The sequence below is a fragment of the Lolium rigidum genome, chromosome 2, assembly GCF_022539505.1.
Source record: "Lolium rigidum isolate FL_2022 chromosome 2, APGP_CSIRO_Lrig_0.1, whole genome shotgun sequence".
NCBI classification, from domain to species: Eukaryota; Viridiplantae; Streptophyta; class Magnoliopsida; order Poales; family Poaceae; genus Lolium; species Lolium rigidum.
Window position 1 is genome coordinate 276,073,964 of NC_061509.1, and position 20,122 is coordinate 276,094,085.

Consider the following 20,122-nt stretch of genomic DNA (forward strand, 5'->3'; position numbering starts at 1 on the left):
GGCGAGGGGCGGCTCCGACGAGCGAGCGCAGCGTCGCCGGTCCGTGCTGTTTGCCCAGTCGCCGGTCGGGAGCGGCGATTGGCGGGAGCGGCGGTGAGGGCGGCGGCGCCGGCGGGCTACGCGCTGGTGGCGCCGACGAGCTAGGGGCGGGAGCGATGAACCCTAAACCCTACCGGGCTCGCAGGTTCGCATGCGATTCGGTCTCAAGACCCAGAAGCTCAGAAATCCGCAGTGACAACTCAGTCACGTGCGAATAAGATAGAAGAAGATAGAAGACTGAGAGCATCTCCAGTCGCGTCCCCCAAACCGTCCCCCAAGCTGACGGCGCCGGACGAAAAAGCGTTCCACCGCGTCCCCCAAAGCCCTTTTTGTCCGGCGCGGCCCGATCACGGTGTCCGGCGCCCCGAGCCCGTCCCCGTCCCACGGGGACGCTCCGGGACGCCGGACACAACGAAAGCGAGGCGGGGAGTGGCGGGCCGACGCGTCGGCGGCACGGAAGGCTAAAACCCCGTCGCCTACCTTTGGTCAAGCGACGTTAATGGCGTCCCTGTTTTCCCGGGCGACGCAGGGACGCGTCTCGTCGTGCATGGCCGCGTGGCCGTCCGCGCCGGAGTTATTGCGTGCAACCACCCGCTGCCGCCGCTGTTTTAAGACGCCCTCCAGTTATCGCCGCTCATCATAATCCTTCTCGTGGCGGTAGCGGCAGCGGGCGGCAGCAAGGGAGGCGCGGCGGCGCCCTCCTCATCCCGAAGCCGGAGGTGAAGGAGGAGCCGGAGGAAGCGTCGCAGCGGCGCGCTGGCGGCGGAGTACGAGCGGCAGCGAGCGGCTCATCGCCGGCAGCGACGACCCCGAGGACTGCCCGGGGCTGCGGGCGGCGTTCTTGGCGTCCATGGACGACAAGGACGCTCGGAGGGGCGACCTGGACGCGGCGATCGCCATGTCCATCCGCGACTCCGGCAAGCCGCTGGTGGACCTCACCGACGACGGCGAGGCAGGACCAAGCGGCTTGGTGAAGGACGAGCCCGTGGACGAGCCCGTCGACGAGCGCGTCAAGCAAGAGGTCGTCACCGACGAGATGTACAACTTCCGGCAGTACTACGACGCCTCCGGCCGCCGCAAGTGGTTCTAGATTAGGTTTAGTTTTAAAGTTAGTCAAATTTCGTTCGAATCTATGTAAGTTTGGACGAATCTAATCGAATCTAGTCAAGTTTAAAATTTACGAAATTTTGTTTGGGGGACGCGACTGGGGAGCGACGTCCCCCAAACGCGGCACGAACGAAACACGTCCCCCAAACGCTCAATCCGGCGCGGTTTGGGGGACGGTTTGGGGGACGCGACTGGAGATGCTCTGAATATGCCACATTAGAGCATCTCCAGCCGGCGTCCCCCAAACCGCGCCAGATTGAGCGTTTGGGAGACGTGTTTTGTTCGTGCCGCGTTTGGGGGACGTCGCTCCCCAGCCGCGTCCCCCAAACGCCGCCCCCAAATATTTAAAATAATTTTTTTAACACATAAACCATTTATATCAAATGTAGTATGGCATGCCCCTCCATCCTCTGCCGGGGCTTCGACTTCCTTCTTCCCGGTCTTGATCCTCCACGGCGCGGCCTCTTCCTCTTCTCCGCCTCAGCGTCAAGCATGTCCTGGAGGGACGCGATGATCAGCAAATGCTCCCGCAGGTCGTCGTCGAACGCTTGCTCGTCCTCCAGCAGCAGGGCAACCATCTCATCGTTGCTGTCCATGGCTAAAGCAAAATCAATGGTTAAAATTGCGCCGAAGCAGACGACGCAACAAACAGCGGCCAATCGCGCCTACCTGGCAAGTCGTCGAGCATCTTCTGTGCGCGGAGGTGGGGCGGATTTGACGGCGCGTTCGGGGACGCGCCGGGCGACGCGGCGGCGGCGGCACGACCGGCGGGAGCCCCAGCCGCGACAACGGTGCCGACTCTCAGCAGAGATTAGACGCCCAAACGGCCGGGAAATCCAGCGGCGGCGGTGGGGTGGGAGGCGCGGGAAGGAAGGAGCGACGAGAAAAGAGGCGCGAACCAACGGTTTATGCAAATAGTCGCCGACATGTGGGAGCCCGCCTCGCTCGTTGTGTCCGGCGTCCCCGGAGCGTCCCCTGTGGGACGGGGACGGGCTCGGGGCGCCGGACACCGTATCGGGCCGCGCCGGACAAAAATGGGCTTTGGGGGACGCGGCTGGAACGCTTTTTTTGTCCGACGCGCCCCAAATCCCTTTGGGGGACGCGACTGGAGATGCTCTTAGGGCATACCCAAAAGCGACCCCAAAGGTATGAGACGTGCGCCGGCGCGATTCAATACGGTTCGGCACCGCCTTAACTGTTGCCGATGTACAATAAAGAGCGCATCTCTTTCCTTCCCCATTGCAATCTCGCCGCTTCCGATCTCGCCGCACCTCCTTCCTCGGCGGCAATGTCGTCCTTCCACAAGAACGTCCTCGCGGCGAACGGCTTCGGTCGCGGCAGCCTCACGGTGGCGGAGGCGTGGTAGTTGTACCGCGCGCGGTACCCTGTCCCGACGGACATGCGTCTGCCAAACAGCGGCGGGTGGAGGATGGCCGTCAACGGGGTCAGCATCCCGCCGCCGCCGGCGGCGGGAACCAAACGCTGAGGGGACGCGATCAGGACCCAGCGTGCTCGCCTCATCACCGAGGAGCGGGCTGACCCCACCTGGGCCCCCACCAGTAACGATGACTAGTGGGCGGATGTTCTGGGAGGCCAGCGTCCAATTGCCGTGGGGCGACATGCACCTCCCCCACGGCTGGCACCTGAGCACAGATCGGGTTCCAGTGCCGCCGATCCATGGCTCCGGTCGCGCCCGCATCGCGGAGATCCGGCGGTGGCGCACGCAGCTGCCGACGGACCTCCGGGAGGATTCCGCCTACAGCGACACAAGTCCCAGCGGCCCACATGCTTCACCTCGGCGACGGCGAGGCCTCGCCCGTAGCGGCCCACATGTTTCATCCAAGTCTTCATCCGCCCGACGAGGCCGTCGGTGCTGCTCATCTCGGCGTCGTGCTGCGCCTGGAAAAAGTCCGCCCACCAATCATCATTATCGGTGGGGGCCTAGGTGGGATCGGCCCGCTCCTCGGCACTGCCTGTCGCCGGCGGCAGCGGGACGCCGACCCCATTGACAGCTGATACGTCTCCAACGTATCGATAATTTCTTGTGTTCCATGCCACATTATTGATGTTATCTACATGTTATATGCACACTTTATGTCATATTCGTGCATTTTCTGGAACTAACCTATTAACAAGATGCCGAAGTGCCGTTCTCGTTTTCTGCTGTTTTTGGTTTCAGTAAATCCTAGTAACGAAATATTCTCGGAATCGGACGAAATCAACGCCAAAGTTCCTATTTTCATCGGAAGCATCCGGAACACCCGGGAAGGACCGAGAGGGGGGCCACAGGGCCACCAAACCCTAGGGCCGGCGCGGCCGGAGGGGGCCGCGCCGCCCCTATGGTGTGGCCCCCCGTCGGCCCTCCCGCGCCGCCTCTCCGCCTATAAAGAGCCCCTGGATCAGAAAACCCGATACCAATTGACGAAACCCACGTAAACCCGCGAGCCGCCGCCATCGCGAAGCCAAGATCTGGGGGACAGGATCTCTGTTCCGGCACCCTGCCGGAGCGGGGAAGTGCCCCCGGAAGGCTTCTCCATCGACACCGCTGCCATCTCCACCGCCATCTTCATCACCGCTGCTGCTCCCATGAGGAGGGAGTAGTTCTCCATCGAGGCTCGGGCTGTACCGGTAGCTATGTGGTTCATCTCTCTCCTATGTGTTTCAATACAATAATCTCATGAGCTGCCCTACATGATTGAGATTCATATGATGATGCTTGTAATCTAGATGTCATTATGCTAGTCAAGTGAGTTTTACTTATGTGATCTCCGTGAGACTCCTCGTCCCACGTGTGTAAAGGTGACGAGTGTGTGCACCGTGTGGGTCTCTTAGGCTAGATTTCACGGAATACTTATTCACCGTTGAATGGCATAGTGAGGTGCTTATTTATATCTCTTTATGATTGCAGCATGTTGTATCACAATTTATCTATGTGCTACTCTAGTGATTTGTTATTAAAGTAGTTTATTCCTCCCTGCATGTGTGCAAAGGTGACAGGTGCGTGCACCGTGTTAGTACTTGGTTTATGCTATGATCATGATCTCTTGTAGATTATGGAGTTAACTATCGCTATGATAATATTGATGTGATCTATTCCTCCTACATATGCATGAAGGTGACAAGTGTGCATGCTATGCTAGTACTTGGTTTAGTAGCGTTGATCTATCTTACACTAAAGGTTACTTAAACATGAGCATTATTGTGGAGCTTGTTAACTCCGGCATTGAGGGTTCGTGTAATCCTACGCAATGTGTTCATCATCCAACAAAAGTGTAGAGTATGCATTTATCTATTCTGTTATGTGATCAATGTTGAGAGTGTCCACTAGTGAAAGTGTAATCCCTAGGCCTTGTTCCTAAATACTCGCTGAGTTACTACCGCTTGTTTCATCGTTTTACCGAGTTACTACCGCTGCAATACTACCACCATCAACTACACGCCAAGCACTTTTCTCGGCACCGTTGCTACTGCTCATACTTATTTATACCACCCGTATTTCACTATCTCTTCGCCGAACTAGTGCACCTATTTGGTGTGTTGGGGACACAAGAGACTTCTTGCTTTGTGGTTGCGGGGTTGCATGAGAGGGATATCTTTGACCTCTTCCTCCCCGAGTTCGATAAACCTTGGGTATCCACTTAAGGGAAACTTGCTCGCTGTTCTACAAACCTCTGCTCTTGGAGGCCCAACACCGTCTTGCAGGAAAGGAGGGGGAACGTAGACATCAAGCACTTTTCTGGCGCCGTTGCCGGGGAGGAAAGGTAAAAGGCACTCATACTTCGGTCCCAGGTAAAGTATTTTTCTGGCGCCGTTGTGTGTGTGCTCAAAGCTATTTCCTTTAGATCCTGCAATTGCATCTTGTTGTTTCTTGTTTACACTAGTTTGGCATAATGTACAAGAGTGAGCTTCTTATTCTGTTTCCTGATTTAAAACATGGATTGTTTGATGCGAAAATTAAAAAACCTATGAAATCTTATTTGCATGCTGGTAGTAATATTAGTATGAACGCTTTGAACACCATTGTTGACAATGATATAGAAAGTTCTAAGCTTGGGGAAGCTGGTTTGCATGATATTTTTAGTCCCCCAAGCATTGAGGAGAAAATTTTCTTTGATGATACTTTGCCTCCTATTTCTGATGATGATAATGATAGTGGTCTTTTTGTGCCACTTACTGCTGAGAGTGAATTTTGTTGTGATTATACTATGCCTCCTACACTTGATGAGAATAATAATGATAGCTACTTTGTTGAATTTGCTCCCACTACAACTACTAAAATTGATTATGCCTATGTGGAGAGTAATAATTTTATGCATGAGACTCATGATAAGAATGCTTTATGTGATAGTTATATTGTTGAGTTTGCTCATGATGCTACTGAAAGTTATTATGAGAGAGGAAAATATGGTTGTAGAAATTTTCATGTTACTAAAACACCTCTCTATGTGCTGAAATTTTTGATGCTACACTTGTTTTATCTTCCTATGCTTGTTACTTTGCTCTTCATGAACTTGTTTATTTACAAGATTCCTATGCATAGGAAGCATGTTAGACTTAAATGTGTTTTGAATTTGCCTCTTGATGCTCTCTTTTGCTTCACATACTATCTTTTGCGAGTGCATCATTAAAACTGCTGAGCCCATCTTAATGGCTAAAAAGAAAGAACTTCTTGGGAGATAACCCATGTGTTATTTTGCTACAGTACTTTGTTTTATATTTGTGTCTTGGAAGTTGTTTACTACTGTAGCAACCTCTCCTTATCTTAGTTTTGAGTTTTGTTGTGCCAAGTTAAGCCGTTGATAGAAAAGTAAGTACTAGATTTGGATTACTGCGCAGTTCCAGATTTCTTTGCTGTCACGAATCTGAGCCCACTGCCCTGCAGGAAGCTCAGAAAATTATGCCAATTTACGTGCATGATCCTCAGATATGTACGCAACTTTCATTCAATTTGAGCATTTTCATTTGAGCAAGTCTGGTGGCCTAATAAAATCCATCTTTACGGACTGTTCTGTTTTGACAGATTCTGCCTTTTATTTCGCATTGTCTCTTTTGCTATGTTGGATGAATTTCTTTGATCCATTAATGTCCAGTAGCTTTATGCAATGTCCAGAAGTGTTAAGAATGATTGTGTCACCTCTGAACATGTTAATTTTTATTGTCCACTAACCCTCTAATGAGTTGTTTCGAGTTTGGTGTGGAGGAAGTTTTCAAGGGTCAAGAGAGGAGGATGATATACTATGATCAAGGAGAGTGAAAGCTCTAAGCTTGGGGATGCACCCGGTGGTTCACCCCTGCATATATCAAGAAGACTCAAGCGTCTAAGCTTGGGGATGCCCAAGGCATCCCCTTCTTCATCGACAACATTATCAGGTTCCTCCCTGAAACTATATTTTTATTCCATCACATCTTATGTGCTTTTTCTTGGAGCGTCCGTTTGTTTGCTTTTGTTTTTGTTTGTGTTTGAATAAATTGAATTACATCATGCTTGTGTTGGAGAGAGACACGCTCCGCTGGTTCAAATGAACACATGTGTTCTTAGCTCATAATATTCATGGCGAAGTTTCCTCTTCGTTAAATTGTTATATGGTTGGAATTGGAAAATGATACATGTAGTAATTGCTATAAATGTCTTGGGTAATGTGATACTTGGCAATTGTTGTGCTCATGTTTAAGCTCTTGCATCATATACTTTGCACCTATTAGTGAAGAATACATAGAGCATGCTAAAATTTGGTTTGCATAATTGGTCTCTCTAAAGTCTAGATAATTTCTAGTATTGAGTTTTGAACAACAAGGAAGACGGTGTAGAGTCTTATAATGTTTCCAATATGTCTTTTATGTGAGTTTTGCTGCACCAGTTCATCCTTGTGTTTGTTTCAAACAACCTTGCTAGCCTAAACCTTGTATCGAGAGGGAATACTTCTCATGCATCCAAAATACTTGAGCCAACCACTATGCCATTTGTGTCCACCATACCTACCTACTACATGGTATTTTCCCGCCATTCCAAAGTAAATTGCTTGAGTGCTACCTTTAAACAATTCAAAATTTATCACCTCTGATTTGTGTCAATGTTTTATAGCTCATGAGGAAGTATGTGGTGTTTATCTTTCAATCTTGTTGGGCAACTTTCACCAATGGACTAGTGGCTTCATCCGCTTATCCAATAATTTTGCAAAAAAAGCTGGCAATGGGATTCCCAGTCCCAAATTAACAAACTAAAAATAGACACTCCTCCATGGTATGTGATTGTTGGACGGCACCCGAAGGATTCGGTTAGCCATGGCTTGTGTAAGCAAAGGTTGGGAGGAGTGTCATCATAATAAAACTAAAATAAAAAGGTACTCCTTCATGGTATGAGATTGTTGGCAGGCACCTGAGGATTCGGTTAGCCATGGTTTGTGAAAGAAAGGTTGGAAGGAGTGCCATCCAAAAATAAAATAAAATGGGAGCCGCTCTTTGAAGGTTTGTCTGGCAAGGGGTTAGAGTACCCGCTACCATTCGTTGACAACAACATACACCTCTCAAAACTTTACTTTTATGCTCTCTTTATGTTTTCAAAATCAAAGCTCTAGCACAAATATAGCAATCGATGCTTTCCTCTTTGAAGGACCATTCTTTTACTTTCAATGTTGAGTCAGTTCACCTATTTCTCTCCACCTCAAGAAGCAAACACTTGTGTGAACTGTGCATTGATTCTTACATATTTGCATATTGCATTTGTTATATTGCTTTGCATTGACAACTATCCATGAGATATACACGTTATAAGTTGAAAGCAACCGCTGAAACTTCATCTTCCATTGTGTTGCTTCAATGTCTTTACTTTGAATTATTGCTTTATGAGTTAACTCTTATGCAAGACTTATTGATGCTTGTCTTGAAGTGCTATTCATGAAAAGTCTTTGCTATATGATTCAGTTGTTTACTCATGTCATTACCATTGGTTTGATCGCTGCATTCACTACATATGCTTTACAAATAGTATGATCAAGTTTATGATGGCATGTCACTCCGAAATTATCTTTGTTATCGTTTTACTCGCTCAGGACGAGCGAGAACTAAGCTTAGGGATGCTGATACGTCTCCAACGTATCGATAATTTCTTGTGTTCCATGCCACATTATTGATGTTATCTACATGTTATATGCACACTTTATGTCATATTCGTGCATTTTCCGGAACTAACCTATTAACAAGATGCCGAAGTGCCGGTTCTCGTTTTCTGCTGTTTTTGGTTTCGAAATCCTAGTAACGAAATATTCTCGGAATCGGACGAAATCAACGCCAAAGTTCCTATTTTCATCGGAAGCATCCGAACACCGGGAAGGACCGGAGGGGGGCCACAGGGCCACCAAACCCTAGGGCCGGCGCGGCCGGAGGGGGGCCGCGCCGCCCTATGGTGTGGCCCCCCGTCAGCCCTCCTGCGCCGCCTCTCCGCCTATAAAGAGCCCCTGGATCGAAAACCCGATACCAATTGACGAAACCCACGAAACACTGCCGGAGCCGCCGCCATCGCGAAGCCAAGATGCGGGGGACAGGATCTCTGTTCCGGCACCCTGCCGGAGCGGGGAAGTGCCCCCGGAAGGCTTCTCCATCGACACCGCTGCCATCTCCACCGCCATCTTCATCACCGCTGCTTGCTCCCATGAGGAGGGAGTAGTTCTCCATCGAGGCTCGGGGCTGTACCGGTAGCTATGTGGTTCATCTCTCTCCTATGTGTTTCAATACAATAATCTCATGAGCTGCCCTACATGATTGAGATTCATATGATGATGCTTGTAATCTAGATGTCATTATGCTAGTCAAGTGAGTTTTACTTATGTGATCTCCGGAGACTCCTCGTCCCACGTGTGTAAAGGTGACGAGTGTGTGCACCGTGTGGGTCTCTTAGGCTAGATTTCACAGAATACTTATTCACTGTTGAATGGCATAGTGAGGTGCTTATTTATATCTCTTTATGATTGCAGCATGTTGTATCACAATTTATCTATGTGCTACTCTAGTGATTTGTTATTAAAGTAGTTTATTCCTCCTGCATGTGTGCAAAGGTGACAGTGCGTGCACCGTGTTAGTACTTGGTTTATGCTATGATCATGATCTCTTGTAGATTATGGAGTTAACTATCGCTATGATAATATTGATGTGATCTATTCCTCCTACATATGCATGAAGGTGACAGTGTGCATGCTATGCTAGTACTTGGTTTAGTAGCGTTGATCTATCTTACACTAAAGGTTACTTAAACATGAGCATTATTGTGGAGCTTGTTAACTCCGGCATTGAGGGTTCGTGTAATCCTACGCAATGTGTTCATCATCCAACAAAAGTGTAGAGTATGCATTTATCTATTCTGTTATGTGATCAATGTTGAGAGTGTCCACTAGTGAAAGTGTAATCCCTAAGCCTTGTTCCTAAATACTGCTGAGTTACTACTGCTTGTTTACTGTTTTACTGAGTTACTACTGCTGCAATACTACCACCATCAACTACACGCCAAGCACTTTTCTGGCACCGTTGCTACTGCTCATACTTATTTATACCACCTGTATTTCACTATCTCTTCGCCGAACTAGTGCACCTATTTGGTGTGTTGGGGACACAAGAGACTTCTTGCTTTGTGGTTGCGGGGTTGCATGAGAGGGATATCTTTGACCTCTTCCTCCCTGAGTTCGATAAACCTTGGGTATCCACTTAAGGGAAACTTGCTGCTGTTCTACAAACCTCTGCTCTTGGAGGCCCAACACTGTCTACAGGAAAGGAGGGGGAACGTAGACATCAACAGCCATCCTCCACCCGCCGCTGTTGGGTAGACGCATGTCCGGCGGAACAGGGTACCGCGCGCGGTACAACGCCCACGCCTCCGCCACCGTGACGCTGACGCGGCTGAAGTCGTTCGCCGCGAGGACGTTCTTGCGAGATGACGACATTGCCGCCGAGGAAGGAGGTGCGGCGAGAGGAAGGGGTGCGACGAAATTGGAAGCGGCAAGAGGAAGGGGTGCGACGAAATTGGAAGCGGCGAGATTGGAATAGAGAAGAAAGGAGGAGCGCTCTTTATAATACATCGGCGACAGTCGAGGCGGTCCCAAACTGTATTGGTTGCGCCGGACGGAAATGACTTTTGGAAGGCGTGGCTCGGAAGAAAAAATGTCCTTTGGGGGTCGATGATGTGTCATATTCAGTCTTCTATCTTATTCACACGTGACTGTTAGGATGGAAACGGGCCGACCCGGACCTGGCCTGGACCTGGCCCTGTTGGCCTCAAGGCCAATTTATGAGGCCAGGGCCGACCCATTTTAGAAAACGTGGGCGGCCTTGGTGGTCCAATGGGTATTGCGGGTCGACCCAAAGTTTAACTTTTTCGCTTGTATTTAGACATAAAACATGATGAAAAATATATTATAATCATTTTTTAAAGCAAGAAGCATGATATATGATTGCAAGTTTTTGTTTCACGTCTACCTTATGAAGACAGATCGTTCTAATTGATTCAAGTACGCGTACAAAGCCTAGAACCGCTGGCTAATTGGCAGACTAAGCTAGCTCATGACTAATTCCTTTGCTAAGCCTTGATGCCTTGATGGGTCGACTTGATCAGTCTAATGGTACTAGCCAATACTACTTCCCGAAACTAGCTACGTAATGGAACTAATAAATTACTAGTACGGAGTAGATTTTTTTAGCGCTCACCAATTAGAGCTAGTAGAGCCGTACTAACCATGTGCAGATTGGGTCGGCCCTGATGACCCAATGGGTCTAATGGTGCCGGCTCTACTGGCCCAATTCACGTATGAGGCCGACCTAGCTGACCCAACGGCCCTATTCTTTTGCTAAGCCCGGTGGGTCAACCTGACCCATTCCCATCTTAACGTGACTAGGGTCTCTTTATTTGGGCTTCTAGCTGCTTTCCACGAAAATAAGTAGGTGAAACGAAACAAACAGTCCAGCTGTGCTATTGGCTTCTCCCGAAGCAAGTCGTTCTCCCGTGTACACGGAAAAGCACCTATGCGAGGTGCTTCCCGAGCTTCTCAGCTCCAGTCCGAAAAGGTATTCTTCTTTACCCCTCTTCATTCACGTATTTACAGAGAGAGTGCCATTCCAAGGATAGAGTGCACGGGACAAAGGACGCGATAAAAAAAACAAGTAGAAAAAATAAGGACGTTGCTACACAGTGTCTTAGCACTGGTTAGTCTTAGGAGTGCCCCACCCCAATATAGAAAGAAATTAATCAGACATCTCACGTATTCCCAAAATAGAAAGTCACCCGTCTCCGCCTTTTCTCATCCCGCGCCTCGACTTTTTTTTTTTTGAGAGCAACCACATATATTAATCGAAAATCAAGTTACATGAAGCAACACATATGGAAACTAAAAGACAAACCGGGATAAAATGATTATCCTGAATTTGCAGATAAAATCCTAAAAGATCGAGAAATACAAAACAATCCCTAGGGTTTCCTGCAACCACCGTAGCCAGCGGCCGCCGTCCAATTCCCGCGCCTCGACTTTGCTTGGCCGTACTTCATTGCGAGTACATATTGATCATGTAGGAAAAAAATACATCCACGTTCCATGGACCACAAATCCAGGAAAAAAAACTGAAAAGTAAAATACGTACGCCACAACCTTTTCTTCTGTAAAAATAGCAGCGGTAGATGTAAAAAGTAAAGAAATTACATCTAGATCTTGGAAGGACCTAGTTTTATTACAACCAGATCTAGAGAAACATACTATTTTCAAGATCAAGATGTAGGAAAAGGAAAAAAAAAAGAGATACTAGATGTACAAAAAGGAGAAAAGTACATCCACCGCTGCCATTATTCTAGATGTAGAGAAAGGGGAAAACAGATCCTAGATGTACAAAAGGAAGAAAAAGTACGTCCCAACTACAAAAATTACCAGAAGAAATACATTGTTCGTTGCTACTAGATGTAGAACTAGAGGAGCGGGGAGGTGCGGAAGTTCAGGGGGAAATTACACCACAATGATTATCACGCCGGCAGCTAGGGTCGCCGGAGCTCAGGCCGGAGATGGCGAACGGTGGCGGCGGCGTACCGCGGCCATGGAAATGGTTTTTGGGGCTAGGGGAGGCTCGAGGCTGCGCACATGGCTCAAATCCGTGGTCGTCCACATGCCCATGGCGGGCTCGGTGCGTTGCCGGTGCCGTTCACGACGCCACCGACCTCGACGAAGAGTGAAGCCAGACCTGACCGCTTATCCATCCGTCGTGATCCATATTCTCCAGCGGAAGTAGGCATCGAACGCCGCCTCCATCGCACGCGCCCGACAGAGGTTGTGCTCGCCGGTGACGGTTGAGTTGCCGGTGGAGGTCCGATGCGCCGGGCCAGCCGAGCGCCGTAAGATCTGCACCACCCCCGCCGCCGGTTACTCCTATGCCAGCCTTAGATTTCACTATGGTGGTGCTCTTGCTCGGATTTCATGGGGTCAGGGATGGGGAGAAGACGAGAAGTGGATGAGATAGATGATGTGAGGGCATCTCCAACCGGCCGACCCAAATGGACGCGCTGGGCCGTCCGTTTTGGGCCGTTTGCGTGCCCGCGCGGACACCAGGACAGCGCCCCGCGTCCGCGTGTCCGTTTGGATCGCACGCTGCGCCCAACGCAGCGGCCACCCATTTGGCCATTTGGCGTATTTCTTTGGGAAATAGGCCATCTGGCCACACATACTTATAAATAGTATCTATATCTAACAATTATAAAATAATATCAAATAGCATAAAATAATATCAAATAAAATGTTGCATGATGAAGAAATAAAATGTGCCATAGTTCGAACAAATATAAAAATTACAAATTGAGATTGTCAACTCAATTTGGACGCTCTAGGATCTCCTTCTGCCTCTTCTCGAACCAAGCTCTCTTCGCCTCGCTCATGTTGGTCAAGTCGGCGTTCATGATCAGGTTGTCCTCGGCTTGGCGTTTGAGCTCAACTTCCTTCGCCTTCAACTCCACCTCTTGGGCCCTTGCCAATGCTGTGAGCTCAATTTCTCTAGTTTTGGTCTTGGCCTTGACATCTTCAATCTCAAGCTTCTTCTTTTGGACATCGAAGTAGTTCTTCCTGTCCTCATCTTTCTCCCGGCGCCTTCTCTCATCCCTCTTGTCCGTGGACACCTCTCTATCGGCATGCAGCTCCTTCAAAGTGCCAAACATTAGCATGGGCGAGGCATCACGCTTCAAGTTGGCTTTGGTTGCCTTGTGGCCTCGAGGACGACTTGCACGAGAAGCGGAGCTACCGCAAGGCTGGCCACCATCAAGGTCAATGACCGTCGGATCTTTGGCGGTCTTGTTGCCAGTCAAGGTCGCCATGTACCCCTCGTACCCCTCCTGGAACTTGGGGGTGCCGTGGAGTTGCTTCCAACAATGAGGGAAGGCAAAGGTCTTTTCTCCATTGTTAGATTTGTACCATTCCAAAGCTTGCCACACCTAGAGCAAAGCGAGACAAGAACGATAAACATATGTGCAAACATCGGATGAATATGTTGAGGTTAAGAATCATACCAAGTCCTTCATGCCCATGCCGCTAACGGGGAGCCGCTTCACGTGATCATACGCCGCACGGAACTTGTTGCATTCCGTTTGAATTGTTCCCCACCTCTTTTGGAGCGATATGTCGTTGCGGTCGCTCTCAAATGGCTCCGATCCGTATTTGCGATGCTCATGAAAGTATTCAAAGATCCGGCGCCGAATGCGGTCCCCTTCGCTCGGCACCCGTCAATGCATCTTGCCCGATGGTCAACCATCCATCGACGAGCACCTTGTCCTCCTTCTCCGTGTAGTTGCTGGTCCTTTTGCTTACGCGGCGACCTCGAGCTTGTGCAGCTGCGGCTTGCGTGAGCTCCTGGCCGAACAACGGCTCGTCCTCGATGTTAATGCTGCCGGGACAGGCAGTGCTGTCCTGATGTGTGTCAATGGGAGGTGGCTGGGGAGCCTGCTCGGTTGAAGCATAGGGCATGGTCGTCGGCATTGCCTGCGTGTAGGACGGAGGGGCCTGCACGGTGGACGATGCCGGCATCGGAGGCGGCGCGCGCTCGGCCGACAAATCGTCGAGCAGGTTGCGTGCTCCGGCCATCGCTGCTGATCCCATGTGCTTGGGGCCTTTGGAGTTCGCCGGCGCACGGTTCAGGTCAATGGACGAAGGAGACGGCCCCGTGAAGAACTCGCCCACCTCCAGTGACCCATCCCGTGACGGGTACGCGTACCGCGCCGACTGCGCCCCCAATTCCTACGCGACGGGCGTGTACCCAAACGGGGCAGTCGGCAGGGATGTCGACCTTGGAGGAAGGGGCCGGGTGACGGACGAGGCCGAGCTCCCCCCCGAGGCCGTGCCGGCGCCCGGGAGGATCAGGTGGCCGAGCGAGCGCTGCGTGGCCATAAAAGAGCATGGCATGCTCTTGCATGACGTCCGCCTTCGCCTCCGTCTTGAGTTGGAGAAGCTGCTCCGCCGCCCGCCGCCGCTCCTCCGCGGCGGCGACATCCCTCTTCCGTTGGTCGAGCGCCCTGCGGCGGTCGGCCCTCTTCTTGCTCTCGATCTTCCTCTGCTCCGCGGTGAGGTCGGCCTTCGCCTTCTTCGTCGCCGGCCCGGTCTCCACGACCACCGGCCCGTCCAGTTGCGGAGCCTCCGCCAAGGGAGGACTGATACGTCTCCGACGTATCGATAATTTCTTATGTTCTATGCCATATTATTGATGATACCTACATGTTTTATGCACACTTTATGTTATATTCGTGCATTTTCTGGAACTAACCTATTAACAAGATGCCGAAGTGCCGCTTCGTTTTCTCGCTGTTTTTGGTTTCGAAATCCTAGTAACGAAATACTCTCGGAATTGGACGAAACGAAGACCCGGGGGCCTATTTTTCCACGGAGCTTCCGGAAGACCCGAGAACATTCGAAGTGGGGCCACGAGGTGGCGACACCACGTGGCGGCGCGGCCCGGGGGGCCGCGCCGCCCATGGTGTGGCCCCTCGTCGCCCCCCCGACTCTGCCCTTCCGCCTACTTAAAGCCTCCGTCGCGAAACCCCCGATGCGAAAAACCACGATACGGAAAACCTTATTGAGACGCCGCTGCCGCCGATCCCATCTCGGGGGATTCTGGAGATCTCCTCCGGCACCCTGCCGGAGAGGGGATTCATCTCCCGGAGGACTCTACACCGCTAAACCCCTTTTTGCCTGGCAGATTCTGAAATGAAACAATTTCTGCTGCCCTTATTGGATTGAGACAACATTGGCATGTGTCTCGTCAGAATCTTATCTATTTGCTCTCTCGAAATTGTAATACTCCGTAACATCTTATATTATCCGACAGAGGAAGTACCATTTTTTCATACTGTGAAGTGAAACATGTTGTGCACAGAAAGTAAGCATTGTAAATCGGAAAAATAATGTTTCGCAAAAAAAATATCGGAAACATAATCTGCACTAAAACACGGAAACTGTTATATGACAACTTCGTTTCCAGATTGCATGCAAGTACCAGTAAATTGCAAAAATACGGTCATTACAGACAAGTTTGAACACCATCAAATACAGTTCACAGCTAAATTACCACTTCTTTTTTGCTTCAAGCAGCGAGCAATCCGGAGACACAATCTTTGCTAAATGATCAGCCCTTAACTTCCCACTGGAGTGGATTATGGCAAATGACTCGATTCCCACTGTGAATCTCTTCTTCAGTGACATCCTCTGTCTTTTAGTCCAGGGGAACCTGATAGGCTTCGTGTCTGGGCAGTAGTCGCACTCCAACCTACTGTACATGAAGACATCCTCAAGATTCACGGCAGCTGCCATGACACGTCTGACATAACTCACCAGGTAATCCGCAGATTCAAAGCCAAAGATGACGAGTGTGGCCAAACTGTGGTGTTTGAAATCAGATGCACCCGAGTCCCACTCTACACCCTTGTTCTCGCTATACGATTCTTCGTTCCTCTGCTGCTCATCCGTTACCATTACACACACATGATCCCATACCTGCATGCCAGCAGTAGGAAAAAGGTATCACTAAATTGTCAATAAAGCAGATATATGCATCTGGTGGGAGAAAACTGCATAACCTAACATTAAGCCCACGTGGCAAAAGGAGATCTTTAGGTAAAGCACAAACCGTCATGTATAGCTCCTTCAGTAAGGGCGCAGCTTTAAGAATAAACATTGTCCAGGTGAGATCATACCCTTCAGGAAGATTAACCAGATTCAAAAACCTTAGTTGGCGGAACACAGATGCAAGACTTGCAGTTGGGCATTCTGGCTGCACCCATATCTGCAACGAATGAACACATGCTGATGATATGAGCAGAGAAGAAGTGAAGCCACAGCTAGCAAAAGCAAAAGGACAACCTCGACTCACCTTTTCGGAATTAAATCCCAGCTTCAGATCTCGTATAGAGGTAATGCTAAGAAACTCACTTAACTTGACCATATTGTGAAAACTACGGGCAACATTTGTGAGGCTTACAGCCTCAAGCAACGGGACATGACCAAGAACCAGTGGATCTTGGAAATCAATCCAACCATCAAAGACCATTTGTGTTAGTTGGGGGAGCCAATTCAGCTTAACTTGTTGGAAAAGACAACCAACGATACTGAGCTCCGTGAGATGCGAGTGTTCAACTTGCAGCGTGCTGGGATCACCTGAGTCACAGTTGAACAAACGCAGATGCTTCAACCGCTTGCAAGTGACAAGGACGTTGGATATGTCTGATTGACCAAATCTCAAATTCTCTAGGTCGAGGCTAGTGACACCACCAAATGCAATTGGGCAGGCATCAAAGAACCGCATGAATTCTCTCCCGTAGCTGACCAAATCATCACCATCGAGGTTATTGAGGCCAACCTTCTCCGTCATAACACTGAATCTGGCCATCTCAACCAAGTGTGCCGCCATGGCATTGCCAACAGCACGTCCAATGGATATGGGGACATCATCTCTCAAGTAGAACGCCGTAGAAAGGAGGCGTATGGTGTGTTCACCTCGATTTCTGCGTGCCAGTATGCTCCTTGTCGCTTCAACAGCTGCTGCATTCATCCGAACCAAGTCATCACCAGAGATGTTGGCGCTTGACACACCCTCAGGCGCAAAGTCCTGGGCATTTATTACAAGCCGAGAGAGCTTGGCGGCGAGCTGACTCCACCGCCTGGAGAGGATGCTGGTTCTTCCGACGTCGCGGACATCGAGTCGGTCAAGAATGTTGACCAGAATGTCATCAGGCAATGCGCTGAGCTTGCTATGGTCTTTCTGCATGTGGCATGGGGACAGATGAGTGATGATTTTACACTCATGAGAAGGGGCAACGGGAGAGGTGAGGGAGAAACGAGAGGAGCAACGGGAGTCGCCGTCACCGTAATATATTTTTTGGGTGTAGTACTGCAGTATGTACTGTAGTATATTTTTTCCAAACGGAACATTGCAATTATGAAGGAAGGCACATTTTGATTCAGCCTCAGAGATACAGTATCCATAAAGATGCCGTCAATGTTTATGTGGCCCAACAGAAATAGACTTAATATTTTTCTGCGTAATATAGGTTCTAGTTCTAACTATTCTGAGTGAAAGGAAAAAAAAAAGTATACAGAGAGGATAACGAATGAACTCACCGTCGATCTGGCAGCCGGTCGCCGGAGATGAGAGGCCGGAGAGGCTTTCTGATGTCTCGGTACGTGCTATTTTACCCATAAACAGGTTCATGTTTTAAAGAAGCAACTTTGATCAGAGACTGAAGAAGAAAAGATCTAGTAAAGGAAAAATAATGGACAAGGAACTCACCTCCATGGCTCAAACGTGGATCTGCCGAGTCTTGATATACATTGGCTTGGGTTCCCCCTTGTATGGCAACTCTGAGACAGAAATCAGAAGGATTCGATCTCGTTCTGTAATGTACACCGGAAGGGGGTCGAATTCGTTGTGTGCCGCTTGGAGCCGTGAGCCGTAGATTCAGAGAACTCTACATGGACAGAAATCTCTGTATATTCGGCATGGAAAAAAAGAATCAGAGTCTGACACCTTATCGCGGAGCCCGCGGTGTCCTCAGAAGTCATGTTCCTCCCTCCCGCACCCGCCGTTGGCAGCGCCGCCTTGTCAACCTTGCTGGCCGCCGCCCTGGATCCTCTGCGGCAGGGTGGTTGCCTCCTCGTCGCTCGCTGCAGTTTTGACGCCCACGAACGCGCGCGCGTTGCAGCTTGCATTGCATTGCATGGGCATATGACCGAACAGGTGAGCGTCATGGACCGGAGCTGGTCAGTGGTGGCGATGGCGGAGCCCTGGTTGTTGGCGAGCTGGGAGAGCTCGTGGCGCGCGGTTGGCCGCGTCCTGGTACTGGTACTGGTACTGGAGAGCGCGAGGCTGTCCATGGGCGAGGCGGAGGAGTCGCCCCGGTCGTGGGCGAGGCTGGGCCACTGCCTGGGGGCCGCCGCCGACATGGTGTGTTGCGGGCCGTGGAGCATATCGCGGTGGCGTTGGCGAAGCCTGGATGGTGAACTGGTTGCACAAGTTGCGACGCCAGTCCGGCTCCGGCTAGAGTGGAGAGCAAGTGAGCAAGACGAAGGTCAAGCAACGGCCATCCATCAATCTTTGCCGTGAAATTATTCTTGTCAGTATCGTTTAAGAGATCCAGGTGCATTTTGTTCACACTAGTAAGCTTGCACGTCTTCACTAATGCAAATTTATACCCGAAATAAGTCATTCCTACTACATTTTGAACTTATATGTACTCTAATATTGTCTTCAATTTTTTTTAAAAAAATGTTCTTCATTTGTTTCAAAAGATAGCAACTTAAAACATTCTAAACAGCTACAAAAGTAAATCACACACAATGAAGTGGGTTTTACATGGCATTGACAGCCATCCTCAACCAGAAGCATGACAATTGTGTGGTACACAAATACCAAACAACACTAATGAACATGTAGTATGATGAATTAACCTCAAATTTACTAATGAAACCTAGCATACCACTGCATGGTGTAGTATGCAAGTCGTTCAAATAATACCAATGAAACGTTGTTTCACTAGTATTACATCCCTCAGAGTGGTACAACAGAAACATATGCGGGTCCAAGGCATGTCTATAGACTTACAATACAGACTCTTCACAGAAGATCAACACAGCCTCCTACTTTACAATGAGGTAAAACTGCAAATAAACTCCAGAAGAATGACTCGTAGTCTAATCTATCACGAACTCTATCTAGAGAGGTACTTGGCTGGCTAGAGAGGCTATGAATGGATTCTAGATAATTAGGAGCTAGGATTAGGAAACTAGTTCCCTTCTATTGCTTATCTAGGTTTTCTTCTTGGTGGATGTGGTATTTGACTTCTCTGGAAGGATCTTGTCTCTTGGAGTACTTGTTGACTCCTTAGCCTTCGAGTTGCACTTTAGATCTTTCTTTAATGCCTTCAGATCTAAGCAGGGGATTCAAAGAGGGATGAGTACGAGCGTACTCAACAAGTTCATTATAGGAAATAGGTGTTTAATGCACTAGCTACAACCATGGACAAGAAAGTCGTAGGCAATGCAAGTTTTTATAAACATTTCTTCAAAAGATTACTTTTATTCTGAAGAACTATGTCCGCCTGCCTTCATCGGGTGTCTAGAACTTCATGGATTTCCTTTCCAGCAGCGTTCGCAGTTCCAAACCCGGAACAGGAACTGACAAGCCACAATTTGATACACTCTGCAGAGGTGTGTTTATGTACCCATAAGAGATCTTATCCTTTTTACCAACCGGGCGATCGTTCTTGTCCGCACTTCCTTGATATGGGGCCAGGTATAAGTCATAGCCAATCACTGGCCTTTCCGCGACCCCGCATACCCACCCTTTTGTAAACAACTGGCCTCGATCAACTCTATGAGTGACATAGGCATCCCAAATGGGCCTGCCGAATATAGTACCCGGGGTTTATTGAAGGCCCACTACCCGAAGAATAAGAAGATTCGGAAGCCCAAGATGTATTTAAGGA

The 20,122-nt window shown here is 49.4% G+C and overlaps 1 protein-coding gene across 1 annotated transcript; it reads right to left on the minus strand.

Moving 5' to 3' along the window:
* Positions 1-15,634: 15,634 nt before the first annotated feature.
* Positions 15,635-17,406, minus strand: LOC124690992. Its single transcript, XM_047224293.1, has 3 exons — positions 16,513-17,406; positions 16,270-16,425; positions 15,635-16,136 (listed from the first exon to the last, which is right to left on the minus strand). The coding sequence occupies exons 1-3, from the start codon at positions 17,404-17,406 to the stop codon at positions 15,708-15,710; spliced, it is 1,479 nt and encodes a 492-aa protein (XP_047080249.1). The 3' UTR covers positions 15,635-15,707.
* Between the last annotated feature and the right edge of the window lie 2,716 nt (positions 17,407-20,122).

What these genes read in the sequence shown, in the direction of transcription:
- LOC124690992 (XM_047224293.1), bottom strand. Translation starts at nt 17,406, where the DNA reads ATGCAGAAAGACCATAGCAAGCTCAGCGCATTGCCTGATGACATTCTG. An exon ending in TGGGATTTAATTCCGAAAAG is followed by an intron (nt 16,426 to 16,512) that starts GTGAGTCGAGGT and finishes CATTCGTTGCAG; the next exon opens with ATATGGGTGCAGCCAGAATG. An exon ending in TGAAGGAGCTATACATGACG is followed by an intron (nt 16,137 to 16,269) that starts GTTTGTGCTTTA and finishes GCTGGCATGCAG; the next exon opens with GTATGGGATCATGTGTGTGT.